The 23,568-nt window shown below is 41.8% G+C and overlaps 2 protein-coding genes across 2 annotated transcripts; both read right to left on the bottom strand.

The window, feature by feature from the left end:
• Positions 1-144: 144 nt before the first annotated feature.
• LOC5515207 lies at positions 145-7,879 on the bottom strand. Its single transcript, XM_001635329.3, has 7 exons — positions 7,802-7,879; positions 6,135-6,379; positions 5,734-5,799; positions 4,852-5,008; positions 2,592-2,855; positions 1,480-1,869; positions 145-1,022 (listed from the first exon to the last, which is right to left on the bottom strand). Exons 1-7 carry the CDS (start codon positions 7,803-7,805, stop codon positions 760-762), a joined length of 1,389 nt encoding a protein of 462 aa, XP_001635379.3. The 5' UTR covers positions 7,806-7,879; the 3' UTR covers positions 145-759.
• Positions 7,880-7,883: 4 nt separating this feature from the next.
• Positions 7,884-23,122, bottom strand: LOC125570073 (neuropilin-2-like). Its single transcript, XM_048730859.1, has 6 exons — positions 22,952-23,122; positions 20,878-20,911; positions 10,479-10,780; positions 9,321-9,459; positions 8,624-8,937; positions 7,884-7,946 (listed from the first exon to the last, which is right to left on the bottom strand). The coding sequence occupies exons 1-6, from the start codon at positions 23,048-23,050 to the stop codon at positions 7,917-7,919; spliced, it is 918 nt and encodes a 305-aa protein (XP_048586816.1). The 5' UTR covers positions 23,051-23,122; the 3' UTR covers positions 7,884-7,916.
• Between the last annotated feature and the right edge of the window lie 446 nt (positions 23,123-23,568).

Raw genomic sequence — 23,568 nt, 5'->3', positions numbered from 1 at the left:
TCTGCTTTTCTTTAAATTTTCACCTGTTCAAACGTGAGACCTTCGGCAAAGCCATTACAAAATCACAGTGGTACCCCGGCAGGAAGGCGAATCAACGGTTAAACAAATTAAATTTTTTGTTGCTAAAAAGATATTTCAAATATCGTGTTTTTGTCTCTCTTTATTTTATGTTGAAGCAGCATGCATTGTTATTCTTATAAACAATCATAAGATTATAGTTATAAAGGCTGGATTATTGTTTCTATGATTATAATTATAAGGCTTTCTTTTACGTGTAAACTGTAGGATGATATTGTGCGCATGACAGCATGAACAAACATGCAAAATAAATTCACCTTCCCCACTTTTATTCCCACATTTCTTTGCGACCCGCGCGTGAAACCGAGGATAAAAACAAACCTTACCATCTTGTTTACAATTTTGACGCCTGTCCTCGGTTTCACGCGCGCACCACAAGGAGTTGTGGGAAGTAGCGGGAAGGTGAATCAATATCCGCTACCTCCCGCTGTACAGATCATTCGCTGACGTTATAAATAATTCTACTACACATGCATAATTTCTCTAAACCTTTCTGACTGATCGCTTTAAACTATTCAAACAACTCCCAACAGATGTGTGTCCAGGATTTGGTATGGGGGGTGGAGCGATGGGGGCACATTTATATGCAGAAACTCAGATTTGGTGACTTCAGTAGAAGATGCTGTCCAGAGGAGAATGATGCACGACCGCCCCCTCCTCTCCCCGTACGACAACCTCTAGCTACGTGCCAGTCTGACCGTAAAAAACCACAGCCTGGCTCAGAATCGTCTGGTCATCGGTAGTGGAATTACTGAGCATGCAAGTCATCAGGGAGGCATCATATTTGAAAGTGCGACATCCCGGATGTAGCATACAATATTGCATGCACGCGAAGTCACTTGTCACGTGGTACTCTCTGTGGGTCATATGACCGTCTCCTTGGGTATTGACGTAGTCGAGAGGGGGACTGGAGAAGAGACGCACTTCAGGCTTGTCGAACCCACCTTTTTGTTAAAACAAACAGTATTTCTATGGTTACATAGGTTATTTAAATGGGTCAGCTCAACCTCTACAGAATGCCCTATGATTTCGCTATTGTTATTATTAATATGTCCTATATCCTGTTCTTTTAGAATGAACTAAACCTACTCGTTCTATATAACGTAAGATTCAGGTACACAAAAAGCCTGCATATTTGATTTTGACAAATCATTGATAATTTCAGTAAGATGTTGACTTATTTCGTCGGCTAATTCAAGTAAGTAACTAAGACAGGCGCGTACCACGGGGGGTGCGCAGTCATAGGTATCATATGGAAAAAGCATAGTATTTGAAGATTTCTTAAGATTCCTTAATAAGAAATTACCAACTTTTTGGCCGCCAAAGGAGGAGCACGGCCACCCTGTGTACCCCCCTGTGTACGCGCCTGTGTAAAAATTTTCAATCAAATATTATCTTTACCTTCATTGAAATTCTCAGCGCAGTACCGAGCGTTCCAGGAGGCGTCTAATTTCTTGAATCTGTACACGTGATATCCGAAGCAGTTGCGCACAAGGATCGTCACGCTGTAGCGACACACCTCTGCGTTGCTATGGAAACAGACAGTCCTCTTGACGACGCCGTCTTGCACGCTAGGGTGCCCACCATTCATCCAGCCAGATGACGTGGCGCCGCATCGACCCTCGGGAACGGCGCGCACTGGAAGCCGGTAGTAACCGGTTTGTCCAGTAAGGAGGTACCAGTTTGACTCGTTAAGGCTGACGTCATCGGTTTGAAGCGTAGCGGTCACGCGTGAGGAAAGGCGGGAATCGTCCGCGAGTGTGACGTAGTTAGAACACATGCTCAGTGGCTCTGTAAAGTGAGGAGCGTTTTTAATGTTAGAACACAATATTCAAAAGCAGCTCCTCAGTATTTGGATGCTGATAACCACTCGGCCTATTTTTTGAACTTGTATAAACTAACCTATGGCGTATACTCTTGCGTTTACATATAAACTTAGGAAACTGCATACGGTAAGAAATATGACAATATGAATTATAGTAGTCATGCCATTTGACATCTGTTCCTTGCGCTAAAAATTGAAAAAGTGTATAATAGATATTTTCGCGGTAAAAAATATTTGGAATGTCTGCGGTTTTGCACCAAGAAAGGGCCTCAAAACGTTTCTTTTCCCACCAGAAGCAAGTAAACAACAGAACACAAAAGACAGCAACATTTTATAAAATTTATTTTAATACTCCATAGCATTCCCGCCAAAACACGTCGGTTTGAATCTCTCTTTGGTGTTGAACCACAGGCCTCCCGTGTATTGAATGTCTAATCCTCGAAATCGCCGTAAGCACGTAAGAGTGCACACAAGTAACATAACGACATGGGCGCGCGCACTTTTTTAAGCCCGACATAACGACATGGACATAATGAAATAAAAGAAAAAACATGTTTTTTCTCTTCTGTCGTTATGTTGGGCTTATGTCAAAAAGTCGAACCATTCACACTTGAACATATGAACATAAGGGTGCACGCGCCTATGTCGTTAGGTCACCAGTGTGCACCAGGCATAATTCACGTGTTACCTTTGACGAGAAGATGGACAATCCTTGAGTTTGATCCACGCGCGTTTGTCACGGTGCACTTGTAGTGCCCAGTCTGCAAGGATGTCACGTTACTCAGCGCCAGGTTTGTCTGAGAGGTACTGGTCTGTAACACCTGGTCGTCACGTGACCAAGAAGTTGTGATTGGCAGATCGCCGGCAGAGTTGCAAGACAGGGTGACATCTTCGTGTTGGTATGCGGTGACGTCACTAGCAACATCGGAGAACACAGGCGCGCCCACTGTCTCTTTATACAGAGAGAAGAAAGGAAAATAGTATAATATAAAAAAAACCATGCAAGTATTAACAAACCAATACCTCCATTCGCCTGTTACTGCATTCCTATAACTTTCCTGCTCGAGGAAATCTTTCAAACGCCGAGAACATAGAGAGGAAAGAGACCCCTGCTAGGGGAGCTTTTTATGGGTTGGTTTGTCGACATAACTGAATTTTAACACCTTTACCATAACCACCATCACCACAATCAATCAAATATCAACACAATAACAATGGTGATAATCATCATCATCATCATTACTATTAATAATCACTATGGTGATTATCAACATCATTATTATTATTATTATTGTCGTCGTTGTTGTTGTTGTTATTATTATATAGGTATGTGAATGATAAAGTGGAAGAATGTGTAAAAGAGGTGTCAAAGCTATCAGAGTTTGCTAAAACAACCGCAAATTAGGGAGAGAAGCAAACAAAGCCCCTGACGCACGTCTGGACATTCATGAACGAGGTTTTTGGGCAAGACAAAGTTCTGCATATTTTGATATTCGGGTTTGCCACCCCAATGCAGAATCTTATCAAGAACTATCCTCAGAACAGCTATACCGACAGCATGAAAATGAGAAGAAGCGCATGTTCGCAAGTAGAGTCATGAAGGTGGAACACGCTCCTTTTACCCCATTGGTGTTCACTTCTACGGGAGGTATGGCTAACGAGTGCAGCACATATCACGCCAGACTAGCTGAACTCTTAGCAACGAAGAAAGGAGAGGACTATGCTACCACCATTTCTTGGATTAGAACTAAGGTCTCCTTCGCTATTGTTAGATCTGCCTTGTTATCATCATCATCATCATCATCATTATTATTATTATTATTATTACTATTATTATTATTATTATTATTATTATTATTATTATTATTATTATTATTATTATTATTATTATTATTATTATTATTACCATCATAATCATAATCACCATCAATCATTATTATGATCGCCATTTTCATGCTATCATCGCCCATCATTATCATTATCAGCATCACATAATCATAATCGGGATTATTATCATCATTCTACATTGCCAGCATGAAAGACATCTTATTTCCATTTAAATGTCGACGCAGCCCAGAAGGTCCGACGTACACCAGCAGTCAGAGGCAATGAATTATCATCATTCACATCATATTTTCATACGTCTATAATACGATAATTTTCATTATTTTTTTGTCATCTACACCAGTGTTAATTATAATCAAATAATCAATCAATCGCATATACATTTATTTAAAAAATTACGTTGTCAATGGCAGTTCTACGACCGAAAGGTGCTCCCGGGTACTAACAAGAGAGCGTTAGATCTTATGCTCTCTTGGTACTAATTATTTGTACAAATAAAGGTGATAAAAACCTTCAATACCAAAGCCATACATTGACGGTCTTAATGGATTGTCTTATGATTTCCCCACATTTTTCTGTATTGGGTGACATGACGGAAAAAACCTGGAAAACGCGCAATTCCAGATAGAGAGAGAAGACACAATTTCTTACAATGGCTATAGGTTCCTTGTATTACGGACTGATTTTTAAAACACAAATAACATGAGGCCGAAGTGCACATAACCAGATTTTGGCTTTTTAAGATATTTTTTCCTTGATCATCATTGCCCTGTGTATCAGTTCAGGAACGAAAAGCTCAAATTTCAATGACACTTTACAAAAAGTCGCATCAATTTAGAAAAGTCGCACTTGATATTTTGTTTGCTATAAGTTACTAAGTACTCGGAGAAATTCTCCGCCTTATTCGATGTGAAATGGGCTTTGACGCGTCACGTCATGTTTTTCCGTCATGTCGTATTCGGTAGAAATATAACAAGACCCACAGTACAATTCGGTCTTAGAACTGCCATTTGCCGTTTCACACTGTCATTTGCACTAACAACGTTATTTGAAATAGGTGTATACAATTTTTTGCTTTTGCAAGCTAGTGTCAGTTGGCTCACCCTTAATATGGCCAATTAGTTGAGCTCTCATGCACAGGTATTCACCGGCGGCTTGGGTATTCCAGGCTTGGATATGCAACCGGATGCATTTTGCTTTGATCGATGACATGAAGATGGTCTTACAGGCCGTAGTTACTTGCGATCCACAAGAAAATGTCTACAATACAATAGATCAGTTTATTTTCTGTTTGACGTATCCACATAAATGCACGTTAAACCGAATTATATCAGTTCAATTAACGTTAATTCGTTGCTACTAATTAATTCAACGAGAATCAGTTTTTGTCCATATTAACACAAAAAGAGGCTGGACCTTGTATTTAGCGTGCCTGTATGTCAATATAATAGTCTCAGGCAATAAGATGTCGGCGTCGTAATATCGCAGACAATTTCAATCAAATTATAGAAGAAAATACCTTGAAAAGTTATCTATAAAGATCGCCTAAATTAACTCGAAGTAATCTGGTAATCAAGATATTCGTTATTCACGTTCAACTTAAGGCTAATTTAATAAACGCGTTTTTTTTTAAATTTCGCGTTAATCAGGGGTGGTGATAAGCTCCGAAAACAAGGTATAATCGTTACCCCTGGTACATGATGACGAAATGAGGATACTGATGATGATGTAAATTATGATGATGGTGATGTAAATTTTGATGATGGTGATAATGTCATTTGTTATGATTATGACGTAGATGATGATGATGCAAATGACAATAATGTTAATTATGATGTAAATTATTGTAAGGATGATGCAAATAATGATGGCGATTATGTAGATTATAATAGATGGTGCAATAATGATAATGCTGATGGAAATAATGATGATAACATAAATTGTGATAATGATGGTGTAAATTTTGATGTTGATAAAAATAATACCTTGATTGCCCCTCCTGGTTCTTCATTGTAATATTGGAAATTAGTTCCATCCAGACTATGAGACACCTATTGAATAATAAGCAACGTGTTACACCCAAACCGGACATACAGAGCATCATAAGTTCAAAGAAGCGCGACGAAGAAAGCAAATGCTGAATGCAAGTGCTTATTTCAAAAAGTTTTCCAAAGATGCCCCGGACTTCTCGCCTGGCCATTGCCTCTCAAGGAAAACACATACCCCTATTTAGATATCCACTCCAATCATTTTTTCTTCTTCTTTTTTTTGGCCCCTAAACACATTTTACGTAAACTTGCAGAAAATTTTGTTATATTTTTTTCTTTTAAGACCTTTTAAAAAGGCTTCTAGAGGGTGAGGGATGTGCCGGAAACAGTGCCCTTACTTGGAAACTCGTCACCCACACTTCGTAACTATCTCCTCGGCGTTGCGTGACAACTCCTGTCACGAGAGTCACGTGACCAAGGCAGATTTGAAGCCAATGGCTACCATGTACTGTTAACGGGCACCAAGCACGATAACCCTGGTAGGAGGAGAATTTCGCGTAATCTGGTTGGTGGTTAAAGTTGAGGCTTGTCGAGGCGCTATATACCGCGTCAGTATTCCCAGCCACTAGATCTGAAGCAGTCGCTGAAAAAAAAGGCAAAGTAAAACTCCCGTTTGTTTTGAATGGTTGTTTTGAGATTTTATCACATACCGTATTTTTACTCGAAAAATCGCCCCGGCGCTTATAAAAAAAATTCAACTCTCAGATTGGGCGCTTATTCGAGGGAGGCGCTTATTCAAAAGGAAAAAGTTTTCAAGTAAGGCCGAAGGTTGTTTTTTTTTTAATACCAGTTTTATACTACTGCAGCAGTCTCTATATTCGTACAGCTTGGGGTAGCTTTTTTAAATTTATATATTTGTCCAGAGTCTAATGTGCTCCAGCGCGGGAGGATGTGTTTGTATTTTGAATATGGACAGCAACATATTATCATATTTACTGGGAAAGAGGGGGGGGGGTCGCTTATTCGAGGAAGGCGATTATTCAAGGGAGAATGAATATACAGAATGAAAACAATAACAAAGGAATGGCTGACGGAGGCTCGTCAAAACTGCCTTGCCAAGACAAAAAAATTTACATAACTTATATTTTAGTTTTAGGGTCAGTTGTTACGAAATGATACAGGTTTTTAGATAAACAAACAAACAAACATTCTCGTTTATTTCAACCGTTTGCAGTTCTTTTACAACTGAATTACCGGTGGGGTCAGCTAACTACAAAATACATTACACCATACATAATTCATAATAACATTAAATCCCCAGCATATTGCGCTGAGACGAATTTGGAAAAACGGTCCGTGCGACCCGGAACCACACTATGTGAGCGCTTAGATCTTAGGGAGTATGGCGAATTGGAGGATATAAGTCTGCTTGACACTTGTAAATACAGGGCAGACAAGATTGTTCTTGCTTCTCCTGGTTAGTACACCATTGAAAATTACAACTCAGGGGCGGATCTAGTTTTTTGCCAAAGGAGGGTAAGGGTTTTTGACAAAAAAAATATCGTAATTATTTTAACCTTCGTAAGGATTGGAATGAACAAACACAATGGAAACAATAAAAAAAGGTAGCGCAAGGGGGGGAGGGGGTTAAACCCTATTACTCTCCCTCGTAGATCCGCTGCTGCAACTACAGTAAACGATCTAATAGACGCCTTCTATCTAAAGAACGCCCAACAGCTTACAAGTTTATATTGAACGCCCCTCTCTAGTGGACGCCCTTTCCATTTAACCTCCCTGCCTAAAATTAAACGACATAGGAATTCTGTAAATATAAATCAAATTTAATTGGCTACTACTGGGTGACACTTGCCCAATGGCAATAACCGCTTGCCACGCAGGGTATAATATAACATTATCCTTGCTGAGATTAGGAACCCACTGCACTTGGGTTTGTTATATTGTTGTAGTTTGTAAAGAACACCTTTCTAAGAAACGCCTCCCATCTATTTAACGCCCCCCTCGGACCATCGAAATTTACGGTCTACGAGTTGCTGCCTTAGCTTACCCATGCCATAACTGTACAGTTCCGCCCTCAGACTGCAGTGTTGGTCCCAGGCTGTAGGGCAGATGCGCACGCAGCGTGCTAGAAAAACTTGAGGCAGCACATTCCGAACGACATCCTAGTTATCTAATGTATTCCCGGGGAAAACCTTGAAAAAAGGTGTGTATATAAGTTCAAGCAGTTTAAGACAGCATAGTCGCCAGTTTACTTCCGGTAGATTACGTAACAAGCTCCGATGATTTTTAGCGGAAAACACGAAAAATAATTCAAAATTGAAAAAGCAGTGTGTCTGGTGGAAGTTTATTTAATGATGTGACTGGAGCGGATGGCCTGTTTCATAGCGAGGACTCTAATAGATTATTTTGTCTCTTGTCAGTTGAGGTTTTCGTCGGTCCACCGGCAGTAAGCTGGTGGTAATGCGGCTTAAACAATAAAAAACAACAATAAAAAACATCTTATTGGCGGATCAACCTGTGGACAACAGACTGGCCATAAAAAAAACGAAAAACAAAAAATCATCCAACCTCATAACGAAAAACAACCAACCAAAAAAACACAGAACGGCCAATAAACCAACCAAACAACAGACAACTGGGTTTACTATCAGTTGAACCGTGATGCAGCTTGGGGTCTGGGGTCAGCTCACGCAGGGGATTTTCTGTTACTTCACGACTCTAATTAACCACAGAAAGACCGAACAGAATCACGGATAAGAACGCGTGGGATGGGGCTAAACACAGAAAACCCGGATAAGAACGAATAGGACTGGGCTAAGCACAGAAGTGGGCGGGCGCAGCCTGTTGGCACAAGTCCCGTATTGCCTACCTTGGCTTGTCCGCTGTCTTCTGCAATAGTCTTCCAAGTGACACAATCTCCATACTTGACATTGTACGCAGTGACGCGCTGACTCCACCCATAGCGTCTTTGCGTCGCAATGGCCGTTACATAACGCGGTCGACCAAGATTCACTTGAAAAAAGGGAGCCGTGTCTCCATTTGCGCTGGCCCAGCACGTGCTGCCATCAGCTATAGACAGGTATAATCTCCCGTAGGTCGGCGGGTGACCATCAAACGATGATGAAGCAGTTATGGCCCAGGAAGGGATCTCTCCGCTGTTCATTCCCAGGGGGACAAGAGAATCTACAAAAATATATGGAAACATCTTAAAATAGTGCGACGCGCTTCCGTGACCACCTCGGCAGTTTTGTGAACGTCCTTATCTAATGTTTTTTTTCTTTTTTTTTTTAGACTTGAAATTAAAATAATAGCAATAGCAATAGTAATTTAGCAATTTAGCAATTTAGCAATAGCAATAGCAACAGCAACAGCAACAGAATAGCAATAGCAATTTAGCAATAATGATTATGATGATGATGATGAACGACGACGACGACGACGACGACGATGATGATGATGATGATAACAGATATGCAGATTGCCATGCCTGAGAATGAAGCGCAATAGCAGAAAAAATATTTCCTCAGAAAAAAAGACATCCGAGGCTTCCTGTGGTTTTATCTTACCTGCGTCACAGCCATACAGCTCAACACGAAGGCACACATGACCGTACCACGTTACAGGCCTAACGCGGATGCGGGAAGCGGCGACCACGTGAAGAAGAGAGTGCTTCACAATGCGACCACCATCACTATTACCCTGGAACTGGAAAGGCGATTTATACACATATCAACCACGATATCCCTCCTAATGTGATCACTATCGCTATTACCCTGAAACTTGACATGCGATTTATACACATATCAACCACGACATCCCTTCATAATGCGACAACCATCACTATTACCCTGGAACTGGAAAGGCGATTTAAACACATATCAACCACAATATCCCTTCATAATGCGATCAATATCAATTTTGCCCTGAAACTGGATAGAAGATTTATACACATATCAACCACCGTCAATATTACCCTGGAGCTGGAAAGGCGATTTAAACACATATCAACCACGACATCCCTTCATAATGCGACAACCATCGCTATTACCCTGGGACTGGAAAGGCGATTTAAGCACATATCAACCACGACATCCCTTCATAATGCGACAACCATCGCTATTACCCTGGAACTGGAAAGGCGATTTAAACACATATCAACCACGACATCCCTTCATAATGCGACAACCATCGCTATTACCCTGAAACTGGAAAGGCGATTTAAGCACATATCAACCACGACATCCCTTCATAATGCGACAACTATCGCTATTACCCTGGAACTGGAAAGGCTAAACACATATCAACCACGATATCCCTTCATAATGCGACCAATATCAATTTCACCCTGGAACTGGATAGAGGATTTATACACATATCAACCACGATATCAAAATGCGACCACCATCGCACATTACCCTAGACCTGGATAGATGATTTATACATATATCAGCCTATAGAATATATGTTATCCATTCCTGCTTTCTTATAAGCATTAAATAAGATATAAAAATATATCGATAAATGTAAAAAGTCGATACACAATGGATTGGATCCATCAAACAACAAAATTTCTAAAAATCAGGCAAATTATCAGGTCTGATTAGTAGATGTAGATCTCAAATCGCACCCTAACCCTACATTTTGAAAAAGGTAAGGAAATAATGGGGTGTGACTGCGCCACCAATATCTCTCCCCACCCCTCCCCCCACCCTCTGAATACTCACAATTCGACGTGCCCCCGTCTCCACATACGTTAGCCAAGATCCCGCCACAACAGATGACTCCAAGGCGAATGACGTCACAAACTGGTCAGCGGTAGGGTTTCCTTGAACTGCGATGGACTTGATCATGCGCACGAGTCCCAGGTCTATCTCCAGATACTGGTCAGCGTCATTCGCCGCAGCACACCACGCATGCGCGTTGTGCAGCCTGCCGTGATGAGGCCTGGTGCTTGGAGAAAGCTCAGAGCTCGAGTTGAACTTGGAATCGGGCAGATCTGATGCCAGCCCAAGGGGATCATTACATTCTGGAACAGTGAAAACTAATTAGCATTTTTTCTCTTTGTCACCTGGGGTACTAGCATGAATAATCTACTCACCAGCCCCTCCCTCCCCCCCAAAACAAACATCAGCTAAAGTGTAGCATCAAATTATCGTCATTAATATGTTCATATTACCACGTATTCATTTTATTTCTTTCCAAACTGCAATGCGATTGTCTTTTATTAAAGCGGCAATATGGCAGCGGAGTTTACTTTCGTGGATCCTAGGCTAGAGAAACCTCAACCGACAAAAGACAAACAAATTTGTTAAAATCCGCGCTAAAACAGGCCGATCGGCTTCAATTTTTCTGTCACATGCTAGAAGAAATTTCCAATAGACACAATCAAGAGACCATGATATAAGAGAACGAATCCCCGTGGCCCATGATAACGTCCAAGAAAGCTATTTTTAGATTGCGCGAGCTTGTCAATCATAGCATCCATACATGGTTCGTCGCGCCATATTTGGTTATTCATTCAAGATGCATCGTGCAGACTCCTAGAAAGTTCTTATTCTCTGCAATTCGGTAAGATAGAATACCTAGGCATTCTCATAGTCTATGTTATGTATTTTAATACAAGAAGGCCTTTATTTTTCTTTGATTTATAACATTTTTAGATGAATGAACTTCAATTTTTCACGCAAATGTTCAGATTTCATGTCACTCAGAAACCCTTGTCACTGGAATAAGATCTACTTCATTATAAAGACTTGAAATCTTTTATTTGTAATATCGGTGTGAATATAATGGTATTAAGTTCTGGATGTATCTTTTTCATTAAAAGGGAATTGGAAGAGAATTGTGTTTGTAAACACAGATTTATGATTGATTCTTGTGTTATAAGTAAGTAATTTGCGAATCAGCAGTGAAAACTTTTACTGGGGAAGTTGATCCCAGAGCCTAAAATCACGCACTTTATGCATTTCAATGTCCCAGAAACGGTTGATTGGCTCCAGCGTACTCTATGGAAGATCATTTTCACAGCGTTCGTAAAAAAGGAAGGTATTTTCGGTCAAAAAGATTTCCGAAACATCCTTTGCCGGATCACATTGCTCAAGATGTGATCGCGCGTAAGACTCTTGTTGCTAGGAAACGTGAGCGCTAACCAATCAGAGACGTATCTAAAAATAACTGCTTGTTCTAAAAATAGTTTTCACGGACGTCATCATTGGAACATACCCTAATATGGGGGATTCGTTCTGTTACATCATGGTCTCTTGACGCAATGCTTTCACAATTATTTGAAATATATTTTTTGCGATTTCCGTTAAAAATCATTTGAGATTGTTACGTAATTGACCGGAAGTAAACTGTTGCGATTGCCACATTCACATAACAGATCCTCTGCATAAGCGCCCGCCGCAAGCTATAAGCGACCCTTATTTTCGAGTCGTTTATGCGATTTTTAGCTCACACTTATGCCTAGAGTACACCAGTAACAATATAAGCATGACGTCACGGGAACAAAATTTTCCAACTCACAAGCGACATTTAACTAAAATGAATACACATAATGCTAGCAATAATATAAAGTGAAAATGTCATGTTAAAAACACTGAGCATTTCTGTTATTTTCCCAGCTTTTCTAGGGTCGATTTCCATCTCGTTCCTGTGAGCCCGCAGTACGTGCCTAGCGACGGCTGTAAATCGAGCCTTTTCCGGTTTTAACATTCGCTCTTATGTTGTTATGTTTCTAGTGTGCACCAGGCAATCCCAATTGTTAAACCAACAAACGGAATCCATCAACCAAAAACATTTAGGATCTTTTATTTGGTAACACTCATGAATGTTGATATTCATGTCCTAGGCGAGGTACTTATTCGGGGAGGTGTTTAATCTCTAGATTATTCACTAGTCATTTGAAACCCCCACCCCCACCCCCATGGTCCCGGGGAAGGGCTGGGGTCACGTGGGGGTTAAGAGCACTTTTGAAGGAGAATCTGTAGTGAGGGGGTGGGGGAATTGACTCTTTTCGACTCTAAGAATTGTCCTCACCCTGGGTTCTTGGGGACAATTGAATAGCGTCACAAATGTACTTTGCAAAAGTCAAGTCATCAATTCCATGTATCAGCATGTGGCAAGCTGCATCCGAAATGTGCGGAAACGAATATGAATGATATAAATAACGCCAGATGAAGATGGTTTTTTTATTAACTGTTATCTTCATAGTTATTGGTACAAATGTACTCGCTTAAGTGTACTGGCTTTGAAAGATAAAGGCTCATATCAAACATTCCCCACGGATAGTGTCCTTCGTATGTATTGCCTTATATGAGCATAGATGCCCATATTTAGAAGAGCTAAAGTTTTCCCGCTCCCCGATCTCCAGAAAACATGGTGAAAAATACTGATTCCTGTCAATTTGAGACTCGCGGCAAAAATTATTAAGCAAAACTTGCTCGCTTGGTCAAATGTTTTTCTTACTAATCCTATAAACTCTTTAGACCCAGGCCTCCAAGAGATTGACCGAGCGGGTTTTAAGGTCACCCAAATATTGATATGTTATTTACAGATGACTTGTTGTCTTTAAATGTCGGGTAGTTGCCTATAGTTTGCATCCCGAGGGGTAGGAGCATTTGACTGCAGTTTTGTCCCGCGGGGGTGGGGTCTTTTCTCGGTTTTGTACAGGGTCAAAGTCTAATCCCCCACCCTTGCCCGGGACCATGTGGGTGTAGCAGGGGAAATCGGGGACTATTTCCAAAGGTTTCCGAGCGGAGAAAGACTACTTTAACACACAATTTCGACGAGATTTTGCGCTGTGTAATTATCAACACGCTCGATCGCCATTACATAACTGAACATGTCCTGACAAAGGTGCCTGACTCCGGTCCAGGCCGGCGCGAGCGCGCTACATGAACGCCTAGGACTTTTCCTAACAAGTGACCGGAAATCGCGCTCTGACACGGTCCCCCCTAGTGGGAAACGGCGTCCCGACGTTTAACAGAATAAACGTTAATAATAAACAATGTCTTATACGATCTCAATGTCTACTAATAATGGCTTAAATGCCAGTTCCTCGAAACCTTTTGGTTCCGACAGTCTATAAGATAAATAATCGCTGTCAGTTTTCTTGACCAAACTGGATCCTCTACCAGACGCTGCGGCTTCTTGGAAACACGCCCTGATCTGGTTCTCTGCTCTGGTTCCGACTGCACATCAGAGACATCCGATGAGGCAAGGCTTGGAGGCCTTGCCGCGTGGTTCTCCACTACCGGTGGAGCTGTGTCTTCCATTTCGTCAGCTACCTGTGGGTCTTGCTCCTCAACCTCGGCTTGAAACAGCAGCGCTGGGGGTCCCGCAGTGGGAACCCCAAACAGGTCGAGGCCATCGCTGTCTTCAGCTGAGCTGGAATCGTCCTGGGCCTCTTGTCTTATTGGTCTTGGGGGCACTTGAGGTAGTATTCTCCTACGTCTCTTGCCCTCCGGTGGCCGTCTGGGTCGGCTATTGTGATCTGGTGGCAAACCAACTGGTTGGTACGTCCTTTCAACTGGTAACAGCAAGTTCCGATGTAGAGTTCGGGCTCTACCACCCTGTTCTGGTCGCACAGTGTAGACTGGTAAGTCGGCATGGCGCGCTTCGACTATGTGAACAGTCTCTTCCCAGCGGTCACTCAGCTTATGTTTCCCTCGGATACTCAAATTGCGAACCAAGACCCGATCTCCTGGTTGGAGGGCTACATCACGAGCGCGAACATCATATCTCTTTTTGTTTCGATCAGCCGCTGCATCTTTCTCCTTAGAAGCCAACTTGTAAGCATAGTCAAGCCTTGCACGCAAACTCTCAACGTAGGAAGACAAGGATTTCGTGGGTGCGATTTCCGATGCAACCCCCAATGTTACATCAATTGGTAGCTTCGGATGTCGGCCAAACATTAGAAAGTATGGTGAGTACTTTGTGGTCTGATGCCGTGTGCAATTATACGCATGCGCCATTGATGACACGTACTCCGGCCAACTCGACTTCTTATCTTCATCTAATGTTCCTAACATATTCAACAGGGTTCTATTAAAGCGCTCCGTCTGGGCGTTTCCCTGAGGATGATACGGGGTTGTTCTCGACTTGGTAATTCCTGCCAAAAGACATAAGTCGCGGATAACATTGGACTCAAAATCGCGACCCTGATCCGAGTGTAGACGCCTTGGAAACCCGTAATTAATGAGTATTTTCTCCCATAGAATCTTCGCTACAGTACCCGCCTTCTGATTACGAGTTGGGAATGCCCATGCAAACTTCGTAAACGAATCCGTAACGACCAGGATGTTTGACATACCCCCTCTCCCCTCCTCAAGAGAAAGGAAGTCCATCGCCAAGAGATCCATCGGCTCATTTGCTTGTAGCGAGAGCATGGGTGCTGGCGGTGGGTCCAGTGCTTTCCGAGCAATACAACGTTGACAATTTGATACATGCGCTTCGACATCTCTGGCCATGAAGGGCCAGTAAAACCGAGACTGAATCAGATCTTGAGTACGGTCTCGACCCAAATGTCCAACATCGTCATGCAAACCCTTAAGCACTTGGGCGTGAAACTTTGAGGGCAAAACCAGTTGTAAGGATGTTTCCCCATCAACCTCTCGGCGGCGTTTCAAGGTTCCATCAATCACTACCAAGCGTTCGAATTCCTTTACTAATCTCGCTGCATTTGAGTTCAGCTTTCTTTGTTCGCGTCTTGTCGGGGGTAAACCACTAGTAACAAAAGGTAGCACTTTACTGATCACAGGGTCTGCTTGCTGTAATCTCGGCCAGTCGTTCTCTGAAATAAATGGAGTAGAAGATGGGACAAAACGTTGATGTTCCTGGAAATCTACTGCAACAGCTTCTGGTCTGGCACCAACTTGCTCGGCAACCGGGATCCATTCAGGAGTGTCGTCAGTGTCTACAACTAGTGATTGGACTATAGCTTGAAATACTTCTTTGGGGCAGGTGCTCGCTTCTTCCGATGTCTGAAGGCGTTCAAGAAATGGCTTTAAGTAGTCTTCCTTATCCTCGGGGGTGGGTTCAGACCCCTCTCGTGGTATTCTTGACAGGCCGTCCGCATCACCATTTGACTTTCCTTGGCGATATGTTATGGTGATATCAAAGGGGGCTAGAGCTGAAAGCCAGCGGTGATCCGTAGGGGTCAGTTTCGCAGATGATACAAGGTAAGTTAATGGATTACTGTCCGTTAAGACATCACACTTTGCCCCATACAGATAGTCGCGGAACTTTTCTGCCACTGCCCATTTTAAAGCCAAGAACTCCCTTCTATAAGCAGAGTAGTTTCGTTCGGCAGGCGTTAGAGCTCTGCTGCCATACGCAATCACCCGCAACTTGTTATGCTTCTTCTGGTAGAGTGCAGCTCCAAGACCTGATCCACTTGCGTCTATATGCAGAATAAAAGGTAACTCGAAGTCAGGGTAGCCAAGAATAGGAGAACTTGTCAAATGTGAAATCAATGTCTCGAATGCTGACTGGCATTCACTGGTCCAAGTAAACGAGGAAGGTGGCGAGGATTGTTTATGTTTCTTGGCTGGTCCTGTAATGAGTAACTGACGCAAAGGTTCTGCAACTTTTGAGAAGTTCTTGACAAACGACCTATAGTAGCTAGCAAAACCTAAGAAGGTTTGCAGTTCCTTTGTGTTCTTTGGTGGGTTCGACAACCATTCGTGTAACGGAGCTACCTTTTCAGGGTCAGGTTCGATTCCCTCTGCAGACACTACATGACCTAGACATCTAACACGTGTCTGAAAGAGTTTACATTTGGATGGTTTCAATTTTAGACCACACTTCATGAGTCGAGTCAAAACTTCCTCGAGACGTACCATCATTTCATCGAAATTCCTCGCAAAAACAATGACATCATCCATATAGACGACGCATGTATTATAATTGAGATCTCGCAGACAATGTTCCATCAGCCGTTGAAACGTGGCCGGTGCATTTGTGAGTCCAAACGGCATTCGAGTAAACTCGAAAAGTCCGAACGGTGTTGTCATGGCGGTCTTTGGTTGATCTTTCTCGGAAATGCAAACTTGTAGATAGCCACTTTGTAGATCGAGAGTACAAAATAGCTTAGATCCCCTCAAGGACTGAAGGGTATCCACGACTCTGGGAATAGCATAGGAATCTTTGATCGTTTTACTGTTCAGTCTTCGGAAATCCACGCATACTCTTAAGGAGTTGTCTTTTTTGCGGACGAGAACTACTGGGGAAGCGAACGGACTTTTCGACTCTTTTATGACACCTGAGTTAAGCATATCATTAAGCGCATTTTTGAATTCCTCAAGTTGTCCAGGTGGAACACGCCTAGTTGTCTCTTTAAAAGGACCATCATCAGAAAGATTGATCTCATGTTCAATGACGCCGGTGCAGCCCAGATCTTGCGCATCTTTAGCGAAAGCTCCTTGCATGCGATTCAACATGATATTTACTCTCTCCTTTTGGTCAGAGTTCAGTTGGACGCCACTTAAATCAAACAGCCCGTGAAAACTACTTTTATCAATGTCCCCAATACTACCCCTATCAGGTTCGATGATTGGTTCGTGTACAGCAGAAGCTAATGAAATGCACGCTAATTTCGTTCTCCCTTTGATAACAACCGGCTCATCAGATATGTTCGTGACTTCGACTGGGATTTTACATTTCCCACCATTTCCGCGAAGCGAGATAAGACTAGTTGTAACAGTAAGATCTGGATGAAGCTTATTATCTCCGGCAGTCTCTAAGATAGCCAAACTGTCCCCTCCAGGGTAGGACTGGGTTAAACCCCATACCACCGTACGCTGATGGGCACCAATAACAATATCATGACGGAGCGTGGATTTAACTTCTACTTTTCCGTTGCTTTGCTTAGTATTGAAATGTTCCCTTTTGTGGAGCGATGCATAAGCCCTTCTCCATGCAGACGAGATTTGTACCCTTTGAACAAACTGAACTCCATGCTTTTCCTTACATCGTACATGGAATGCCTTTGCAATGTTCGTTCCAATAACTGCGGGCACGCGCTTGTTGTAATCATTGTCTGGTACCACCAACAATAAAGCACATTCCTCCAAATGAACACCTGTCTCTTCTTCCGGAAAGGAAACTTCAACCTCGATATATCCTATGTATGGGACTTGCTCCCCCCCAGCCCCAACGAGTTTGATCAAATTGTCAACAGAGTTTAACGGACAGTTCTTTAAATGTTTCTCATAAAATGATTGGGATATAGATGAAATTTGACTCCCAGTGTCCAAAAGTGCCAGACATGGACTCCCATTAACAAATGTAATACACTCATTTGCATCACCAATCAAAGACTTTAAAACGGTCATCATGTGGGGCTGGTAGTTTACTGCCTTTGGTTGCCCCTCCACAAAGGCACCTTCCTGTTTCCCGAATATGGAATGTTTGTACAATTTCTCTGTATGTGACCGGGTTCCCCACCGTGATAACATGTCGGTAAATATTCACGGGGTACCTGTGGTGACTCTGGCACAGGAGACTGGGGGGAGGACCCACCCAATGTTCTCGTCCTAGGCAAGGCAGAGCCCTGTGGTGAAAACATCTGGCTGGAATGTTGAGAGGGCCAGTACTGGTAAGATTGCTGATACTGATATGGGTGTGGTTGCCCCAAATGATAGCCTTGGGCTCCCTGTGGTTGGGGATAAAAGGTGGCTGGGGGTGGGTTCCATGAATAATTGGGTGGTGTTGTTTGGTAAACCTGGCTTTTCATGCCTGAGGTGACCTTGGGCTGGGACTGTTCAAAGTGGGACCCCTGTGGTTTCATAATATCCCTCACCTCCCTGGTCACTGCGGCAACAATTTCGGGGAGCCATGCGGGAGCCTGATTTTTTGCAGCAGAAGTCTGAGCTTGTTTACAACTGGCGCTTGTATGTGTGGGATGGCTAACTCTGTACTCCCTTTCCCCATAACGGGCAGCCTCAATCAATTCGCTAAATGACTTACATTGATCTTTCTTATGTCTCGCTTTGTCCCTTATTCCGAACAACAGACCCTCCCAAAATATTAAGCTTAGGTGTTTGCTTAGGGCGTCATCGTCCTTTAACAGTTCTGCCCCTTGTTCCTTGGCTTTACGTAATTGGGTATCAAGTCGGGATGCGAAAGCCGATACTTCTTCATGCTCCCCTTGCTTGAACTTATAAGCTTGTGAAATTAGTTCGTCCCCATGCACGGAACCATTATCCCCATAAAATTGGTCTAGGCTGTCTAGAATCGAATCTAGTGTTGCCTCAGGCCCAAAACCCACTATTTTGTTCTTTGCCTCTCCTTGAAGAGATTTCCTTATCTGCTCGGCTATTAATTCATTGGAATATATGGCCTCCTTTCGTGCACTTTCAACTTCGTACCTCCATACTCGGTACGACACCCCTTTATCGGTCTGCACAAAGCCAAAGAACTGTGAGAACTGTGGTTTCGAAAAATATTGCATCGTGGTGGTAGGTGCAACAGTTTTTGGTTCTTCCTTGATTATTATCACCTTTGAGCCCGTAACTTTGGCTTTGCACGAGTGGGCTAGAAATGCCTCAATTTTTACAAACTCCCCTTTCCATAACTCTAAACCACAGTTATACTTAGCTGTATACTTCTCCACCAGGGATTCGATAGTGATTTCTTCGGTCTCTGCCCCAAGGAGACTTACAACTCGATCGCGCTCGATTTTCATCTTTTCTTCTTCGGTAATCTCCATAATTTAACTCAACGAGCCCCACGTTGGGCGCCAAAATGTAGCAGGGGAAATCGGGGACTATTTCCAAAGGTTTCCGAGCGGAGAAAGACTACTTTAACACACAATTTCGACGAGATTTTGCGCTGTGTAATTATCAACACGCTCGATCGCCATTACATAACTGAACATGTCCTGACAAAGGTGCCTGACTCCGGTCCAGGCCGGCGCGAGCGCGCTACATGAACGCCTAGGACTTTTCCTAACAAGTGACCGGAAATCGCGCTCTGACATGGGTAAGGGTTTCAATTGACTAGTGCATTAAAAGTATTTTTTTACAATCTGCAAGGAGTGAATAACGTTACAATGTTGTGTCCGCCAAGCCTACAATGTAAAAATAGTATTGATGATTCATTTTATACTCTTATTTGTATATTGTGAGTTCTTATTTTCTCTGTTTCATTTAGCGCTTTAGTACTTCCGGCAAAAGAAGTCTTGTCGAAGGTTATATCCTTGTCTAACGTGTTTTTTTATCCTCCCCATTAGCATGGGTCTAGTTTTTAATCGCGTAATAATAGTTTAATTATTTTTACAGCCCTTGCACTAGTATGAAACTCGTGTGCTCTCACTTTTTGTACAGAATAGGAAACGGATTGTTATTTTAGTATCGTGCTTTTTTTCTTAGCGTAATAACAAAATTCAGCGCGAAATGCGAAAGTTTTCAAAGTTTTTATATGTAAAAGATATAACATGCAAGATTTGTAAAAAAATGTTACTGTTTCATTCGTGCAGTTATTATACATTTATATTCACTTTCTACGATAAAAATATGAAAAAAATAAAAATTAATATATAATAAAAAAAATAAGAAGAAAATAAAATACCAACCACAATTAACCAGACTACTCTTATACAATGTGTGTTATGCGGGAGATTCAAATGAGACACTTAAAAAATCTGGGATTGAACTGTCGACATCCAGCGCTATATAATACGTGCTTTTTGGCGTTCATAGGCGTTCATAGAAGAGTGCTCGATACACGGATGTAGTGGGGGATATATCTTGTCGTGTGGAAAAAAAAGCAAGCTACTTTTTCATCCCTGCAAGCCTGTTTGATGGTTACCAACTCATCCCCTGATTTTAGATATATATTATTATTTGCAGTATTGTACATCTATATGCTGTCCTAAAAAAAGATCACAGATCGGTATGAATATGTATATGGTCTATACGGTCTAACATAATATCTATGAAAATCTGTTTTAGGAAAATTTAGGTAAATTTCTTAAATTTTCTTCAAAATTTCTTTGAATTTCTTAAATTCCTTCTTCCTTTCCTTTTTCTTATTAATGTCAGTTTCAGTTACTTCCCTTCTAAAGTACACTCCCTTATTTGAGGTGGCGCTAGACGCTTTCGAGTAATTAGGGTACTCTACCTTTTTCGACACTTGCGCTCTGCGACAATTGAACCTGAAAAGACAAAATATTTCATTATACAAAAGTCTAAAATGCGTGAAATGTGGTCGCTTGGCATGAACAGTTGTCAGTTTGTGTGTTTCCCTGCTGTAAAGTTACCCGGTTGCCATAACTAATCGCATCCTATTCTATACAACTAAGGATTCATGTGGTGTCAATTTTAATCATAGGATGCCTCTAATAACAGGGCCGTAGCAGGGGGTGGGGCACTGGGGGCATGTGCCCCACCCACGATATTTTCGAAAATTATAAGGAAATGACCAGAAGGGGCGTGGCGGTCCCCCTACCCCAATATTTCCTTAATATTTCTGTATTGTGCACCACCCAATCTTACATGGCCTGCTACAGCTCTGAATTATGTACAAGCACCCACAACCCCCTATCCCAACAAAATGTTTACCCAAAAAATCATTGTCTAATTTTCTTTTTTTTCGGATTACACACCCACGCATTTTTCTATAATTAATTTTTTAACTAATGTTGAAAGCCTGTTTCATAGGGGTGAACTAGCTCAAATTGCGCACGGGATGTAAGAAGACGAAAGGCAAGTTGCTGGCTCACAATAGCGTTTATTGAAAGGAAACACTCTACTTAGCTAGCAGGGAGGTACTCGAGCTATTTCTAGGAGACAACGATCAGCTGATTCTCAGAAGGTGAGGCTGATAGAAGGGGACCCCTACTAGACCTCTTCCTTAACTAGGGATTTTCTTCACGCGGGCAACAGAACTTACTCGATAGCCTCCACAGCAAGCTGTTGTTATTACAAGTGCAATATGTTATACAGTAAACTCCTATTTATACTGACTGATTTTAATAATTCGGTAATAACTGATTTGACTGCTCTAAGAAATGCAAGAATTACAAATGAATGTTGAGCTACAGGCGCGTAAACAGGGGGGTGCTCAGGGTGGAAGCGCATCAAACCCCCACCCCCCCCCCCCCCCCATTAGCCAATCCTGGGTACGCCCCACTGACAATAACTATGGTAAGAATCCGTCGATGTTAGAATAACAATCAATTGACTACAAATAATTGTCTACTGCAGAATAATGAGGCTGAGGAATACGTTTGGTTTGTTGGGCATATCTGGAATAAGATGTTATCTCGAGTAATAAACGCGAAACTGGTTTTGGCACACTGCGCATGGCCTGTAAGACAAGCAGGTGCATACTTAGTATTCAGAATTAAAAAGGTGACGAAGGTCGATATTGAAAACAGGTGCGAACAAACGCAAAACATTCTATAACACCCAGTTATGAGATATTTAACAATTATTAGCCGAAGGCGAAGTGAATAGCGTTGGATAGTCAAAACACAGGGAGTTTGAAGCCGATTTTCCGGCTTCAAAGAAATCTAAATCAATTTTAGCAAAAATGCTGTTTTAATTTCATGATAATTTCGGGTGCTAAAAGTAAGTCTTTTTTATGGTAATTTCACAAATTTGTTTGAATCGACTTATTATTCCTGGTTTTAGCGGTGAATACTGTCACATTATTCCGAGATAGCGAGCCAATCAGAGCGCGCATTCTTATGACGTTCCCGCCTAGTATATACTAATTTAAATAACCAATGCCTAAGCATAACAACACTAATTAGATAAAACAAGCCTTGAATCGTTTAATATTCCGCGAACCTAAAAAGCGTTTCTATTGAGGCTAATGTAGTAAATAAATACTTTTCACGAAAACAACATTGTAAGTCAAGCATTCTTCCATTTTTTTTCCATATTATTATAGTCAAATTTTTTTTAATATGTGTATAAACGAGGCATCCATTGAGGTCCGATTCCACTGTAAAATGACTCATTTTTCCTTCAAATTATCACGGATAAACGGACCGAGAGTATGCTAACTAGAAAGCAGTTTAAGAGTTTTTTTTCTGTATTTATATTAGATTTTCTCTAATATATAGAAGTAATCAAGAAGGCGACTCATTGAATACTTTATCCCAACTTTAACGTTATTTTCTTTAACGTTACTCCTCGATATGAAAGAGATAAGTACTAATAAGGAAAGAAGCTGTTTTCCACATTACCTTATTCGAGAGAAGGAAAATGCAAGAAACAACGAAGAGCGAAGAGAGAGGCATTTTAACCACCCATGCATTGGCAGCTAGAAGGTAGTGATAAAACATGCACCTGCTTTTTTGTATATTCTCGAATTCTCTGCTGACATGGAAACGAAAACGGCCACCCTTGTTAATTATCATGCTGAGCGCCGAAAAAGGATAATTTTGTGGCAAAAACAATAGGCAAAACCCTATAATAAGATCAGAGTACATATAATTGCCCTAGATTATTTGTAGCGGGAATTCTCTAGGGAAATTGAGAGGAGATAATTTAATAATAATAGGAAAAGTAAAAGTTAGAAGCCATGTATTTTTAGGCATTTAGAAGGGTTTGATTTTAGGGAGGTGGAGAACCTGAATCAAAATCAAAGTGTAAAATCCTGCTGTTACGTCCCTCACTGAGGTCTGGCCTTTGTTGGGGTTGGGGGATGGATGGGGGGGGGGGGGGGGGGTTGATGGGGACATACCCCTAGTTCATAATGGGATCGGAAAACATTGCTGGCTCCGCTTTTAGGCAGTCTAAATCTATATATATTGCTGAGAAGAACAAAGAATCGTTTATTCAGCAATATCTCAAGAATATT

The sequence above is a fragment of the Nematostella vectensis genome, chromosome 8 (assembly GCF_932526225.1).
Source record: "Nematostella vectensis chromosome 8, jaNemVect1.1, whole genome shotgun sequence".
In the NCBI taxonomy this organism is placed as follows: domain Eukaryota; kingdom Metazoa; phylum Cnidaria; class Anthozoa; order Actiniaria; family Edwardsiidae; genus Nematostella; species Nematostella vectensis.
This window is presented reverse-complemented; position numbering and strand designations above follow the sequence as displayed.